Genomic DNA, 5,000 nt, shown 5'->3' on the forward strand with positions numbered 1-5,000 from the left:
CACAATGAGGTGTGCTTTCCGGACTCTCTTAAAGAGGCCAGAGTGACCCCCCTCCTTAAAAAACCCACGCTTGACCTGTCTCAAGTAAATAACTACAGACCTGTCTCTCTTCTTCCTTTTCTCTCCAAAACTCTGGAGCGTGCTATCTTTAATCAACTCTCCTGCTACCTTCACTGGAACAACCTTCTTGATCCTCTTCAGTCTGGTTTTAAAGCAGGTCACTGAGTCAGGGCTGCCTCTCTCTCCTCTGTGCTCATCCTCTTGGACCTTTCTGCAGCGTTTGACACAGTCAACCACCAGATCCTTACTTCCTCTCTTCAAGAACTAGGTGTCTCAGGCTCTGCACTTACCCTACTCTCGTCCTATCTTCAAAACCAAACATACAGAGTAACCTGGAGAGGATCCGTGTCGGAACCCTCTAGGTACTGGGGTCCGTCAGGGTTCTGTCTTGGGCCCTCTCCTCTTCTCTCTATACACCAACTCTCTTGGTTCTGTTATTCTCTCTCATGGTTTTTCCTATCACAGCTACGCCGATGACACCCAACTCATTCTCTCTTTTCCCAGCTCCGACACACAGGTAGCAGAACGGATCTCTGCTCGTCTGACTGACATCTCTCAGTGGACGTCTGACCATCACCTGAAACTCAATCTTGACAAGACTGAGTTTCTTTTTCTCCCACCACAGATCTAACCATCACCCTCGACAACTCTGTGGTAACTCCTTCACATACTGCAGGAACCTGGGTGTGACACTTGACGACCATCTCTCCCTCACTGCCAACATTGCTGCAACAGCTAGATCTTGCCGAAGGATACGGCCTCTTCTAACCCAGAAGGCGGCACAGGTTCTGGTCCAGGCTCTTGTCATCTCACGCTTGGATTACTGCAACTCCCTCCTGGCTGGTCTCCCTGCATGCGCCATACGACCTCTGCAACTCATCCAGAATGCAGCAGCTCGACTACCAAAATTCTCCCACACTACACCGCTCCTCCGCTCCCTTCACTGGCTTCCTGTAGCTGCTCGCATCCGCTTCAAGACTCTAGTGCATGCGTTACGTGCTACAAATGGATCCGGTCCAGCCTACATCCAGGACATGATAAAAACCTACACCCCAGCCCACCCACTCCGCTCTGCATCGGCAAACTGGCTCGCTGCCCCCTCACTGAGAGGATCGCAGAGACATTCACAGAACTCCAGACTGTTCACTGTCCTCGCTCCCAAATGGTGGAACGATCTCCCCATCGACATCCGGACAGCGGAAAGCCTCCACATCTTCCGCCGCCGACTAAAAACACATTTCTTACGACTCTACCTCGACTAAGACGACGACAAAAAACAAAAACAAAAACAACAACAAAAAAAATCATATACATCACACTTATGACTAGCACTTCATAGTTTGGTTTACTTGAAGCTCTTATTTACTTCTAGCTCTTATTTGTACCCTAATGTTTAAATGCACTTATTGTAAGTCGCTTTGGATAAAAGCGTCTGCTAAATGACATGTAATGTAATGTAAAGAAGTGGATGGTTGGTGGATGGCCACCGTGTCCCAACAAGGCTGCGACGTCAGCAAGGAGGTGGCAAAGTCATGTTTTGGGCCGGAATCATGGGGAGAGAGCTGGTTGGCCCCTTTAGGGTCCCTGAAGGTGTGGAAATGACCTCTGAAAAGTATGTGGAGTTTCTGACTGACCACTTTCTTCCATGGTACAAAAAGAAGAACCGTGCTTTCCGTAACAAAATCATCTTCATGCATGACCATGCACCATGTCATGCTGCAAGGAATACCTCTGCATCATTGGCTGCTATGGGCATAAAAGGAGAGAAACTCATGGTGTGGCCCCCATCCTCCCCTGACCTCAACCCTATTGAGAACTTTTGGAGCATCCTCAAGCAAAAGATCTATGAGGGTGGGAAGCAGTTCACATCCAAACAGCTGCTCTGTGAGGCTATACTGACACCCTGCAAAGAAATTCAAGCAGAAACTCTCCAAAAACTCATAAGTTCAATGGATGCAAGAATTGTGAAGCTGCTATCAAATGCTATCAAAGGGGTCCTATGTTAAAATGTAACTTGACCTGTTGGAAGGTTTGTTCAATAACATTCAAATTATACTCTAACGGTTAATGACTTGAAAATATTGCTGACTGTCACCTGCATCGACTATTTAGAAAAATTGGAGAAAAATATCACTTAATATCACATCGCATAATAATATGTACGTACATATATATATATGTACGTACATATATAAATTGTATATAAAGTGTAATAACTAGTTAATAATAACTGGTTAATAGAGAGGCAATAACGGTTTATGGAAGACGTGATACGGCGTAACTACACATGGCGACGCTACAATAAAGACCCATGAAGTGAGTTCAGGGACAGTTCAGACTTTATTAGTTCTTCTGTGTACAGACAATCATTTGTCACTGACATTACTTATCTTTAAATGTTTGCACAGTAAATGACGTATGAGCAGCTGAGGTCCAGACCCGAGAGCAGACCTGAGGTCGGACCCGAGAGCAGACCTGAGGTCAGACCTGAGGTCAGACCTGAGGTCGGACCCCAGGTCAGACCCGAGAGCAGACCTGAGGTCGGACCCGAGAGCAGACCTGAGGTTGGACTCGAGAGCAGACCTGAGGTCAGACCCCAGGTCCGACCCGAGGTCAGATCCGAGGTCAGACCCAAGAGCAGATCCGAGGTCAGACCCGAGGTCAGCGGCTGCTCTGATGCTTCTACGTCAGACTGACGGCACACAGACAGAGAGTGAGACCAGATATTAAGATATTTAGTTTTATTTCTGCTAACGCACCAGAGTTAAAATAAAAATAATAATAAGACATACAACCGAAACAGAGAGAAACAGAACTGAGAAGGAAGCACAAAGAAAGCCGGGAATCCAAGTTTAGATGCAGTTTAGGTTGTTTTTGTGGTTGTTGTCATGGCGATGTTATTCCACAGTGAAGGCAGCAGGTTTGGCTCTGATGAGAAAAACAACGAAAAACATATTAGCAGTTAATGTTTGTTATTATTCATGTCACACACACACACACACACACACTGAGCATACAAAGCTGATACACATAAAAATAGATACGTGATCAGATTGTTTGATCCAGTGAGCAGTACCTGTGGTCGAGGAGCGTCCACAGGTCAGAGGTCAACCATCTTAAGGTGATGCTGGATCATCTGGATCATCTGTGATCTCTTCAAGCTGTGGCTCCTCCTCCTCTTCTGCAAAAACAAAATGGAGAGTCCTAAACATAGAGGAGGCAGTGCTTCCTCTGACCTTTGACCGCTGAAGTTTGAACCCATCGGGTCACAGGGGTAGCAGCTCTAGCGGGGGGGGTGGCACGTTGTCCTACTCTGACTGGGGGATCCCCAGGTCAATAAGAAGATATCATCTCTCCACCTCGTCCTTGGTCTGCCCTTAGGTCTCCTCCCTCTCAAAGTAGGCCCCCCGGTGGCATCCTTACAAGGTGCTCGAACCACCTCAACTGGCTCCTTTCCATGCAAAGGACAAGCTTCTCTACTCCATGACCAGAGCTGAGGGTATCTCTGAATATCGACCGGTAGATCGAGAGCTTTGCCTCTGGCAGAGTAAATGCAATACTGCTCCCGCTGCTCCTGTGTATAATAATGACTTTAAAATAAAAATTTGGTTTTTATGGGCTTTAATAATCAATGGTAAAAATGAGTTATTGATGAATGTATTACTGCATGGGGTTTCTGGCAGCTTCCCGACTTTCTACCTGTACAATGGTGTTTTCTCCGGTAGATGTAAGGTTCCTTCTCTGCACCTACAGGTTGGGGAATGGTCTTGATGCTTGGTTGTCCCAAGGACTCTTCTTGGAGTCCTTGGGACGGGTGCTAGGGAGTGCCCCGACTGAGGATTCCATTGTTTTACTGGGGTACTTGAGTGCTCATACGGGTACAGACTGTGTGAACTTGAGTTCAATTGGAAGGAAAGGCCTGCCCATTTCGAACCGGAGTGGTATTCAGTTGATGGAATTCTGTGCAAAACTAACACCATCTATGGACGTCCTTAACGCCGTAAGGACATCCGTAAGTGCACCTGGCACCAGGACGACCTTGGTCAAAAATCAATGATGAACTATATGATTGTGTCAGATCTGTGGCCACATGTTTTAGACACTTTTGGGATGGTGTTAAACTCCCACCCCCAGCAGACCTTCAACCACATTCCGGGAGTGTCGGGGGACATAGATAGTTGTGGCAGTAAGAGGTGAGGGGTGCTGTGAAGCTGAAGAAGAAATCTTTCAGGGCTTGGCTGGCTTGTGGGACTCCAGAGACAGGTGACCACAAGTAGCTTTGGCGGTCACTAATGCTAAAACTCAGAGGTGGGAGAAGTTTGATGTGGCCAAGACTTGTGGGTGGCTCCAAAGAAATTCTGGCAAAAACTCAGCCTGACAACGTCAACGAAACCTGATCAGCAGCTCCCTGTTCACACTGCTTACAGTGGTTGGAGCTGACTTCTGTTTGTTTGTTAATTCTCTCATTAAAAGGCAACTGTATAACAACGCCAAGGTTGGCCTTGTTTTTTCAGCTAATTTGTCACACAAGAGTTAGCTAAAGCTAGGGTAACATCATTAAACATCATTGATTTGTTTTGACGTCACACTTTACCTTGAGAATTAGACTGACTGCTGTCGTTATCACTTTCCTCAGTCTGAGGCTCTGCCTCCTCCTCAGACTCGGAGCCCGGCTCCTCCACTTCCTCTTCATGGGTGCCTTCCTCATTACTCTGAGCGTCCTCTACCGATTCTTCAACGCCTGCACCCTGGGGGGGCACTTCCTCCTCTTCCACTCCCTGGTCGTCTTCCTCGCTACTCTGAGTGTCCTCTACCGATTCTTCCTCGCCTGCACCCTGGGGGGGCAGTTCGTCCACTTCCGCTTCCTCTACCGATTCTTCCTCGCCTGCACCCTGGGGGGGCAGTTCGTCCACTTCCGCTTCCTCTACCGATTCTTCCTC

General features: G+C 47.5%; 1 protein-coding gene across 7 annotated transcripts in view; it reads right to left on the reverse strand.

Annotated features, from left to right (window-relative positions):
- Window positions 1–2,381: 2,381 nt before the first annotated feature.
- LOC122786909 (acidic repeat-containing protein-like) overlaps window positions 2,382–5,000 on the reverse strand; it is a 4,862-nt gene continuing 2,243 nt past the window's right edge. For all 7 annotated transcript variants that reach the window (XM_044053435.1, XM_044053441.1, XM_044053440.1 and 4 more), the window contains 3 exons: window positions 4,655–5,000; window positions 3,137–3,241; window positions 2,382–2,988 (listed from right to left, as the gene is read on the reverse strand). The exon at window positions 4,655–5,000 is cut by the window's right edge. In XM_044053435.1, coding sequence (XP_043909370.1) covers window positions 3,177–3,241; window positions 4,655–5,000 — 411 coding nt within the window. In that variant the 3' untranslated portion in view covers window positions 2,382–2,988; window positions 3,137–3,176. The remainder of the gene's footprint in view (window positions 2,989–3,136; window positions 3,242–4,654) is intronic.

This window comes from Solea senegalensis, linkage group LG20, assembly GCF_019176455.1.
Source record: "Solea senegalensis isolate Sse05_10M linkage group LG20, IFAPA_SoseM_1, whole genome shotgun sequence".
NCBI lineage: Eukaryota > Metazoa > Chordata > Actinopteri > Pleuronectiformes > Soleidae > Solea > Solea senegalensis.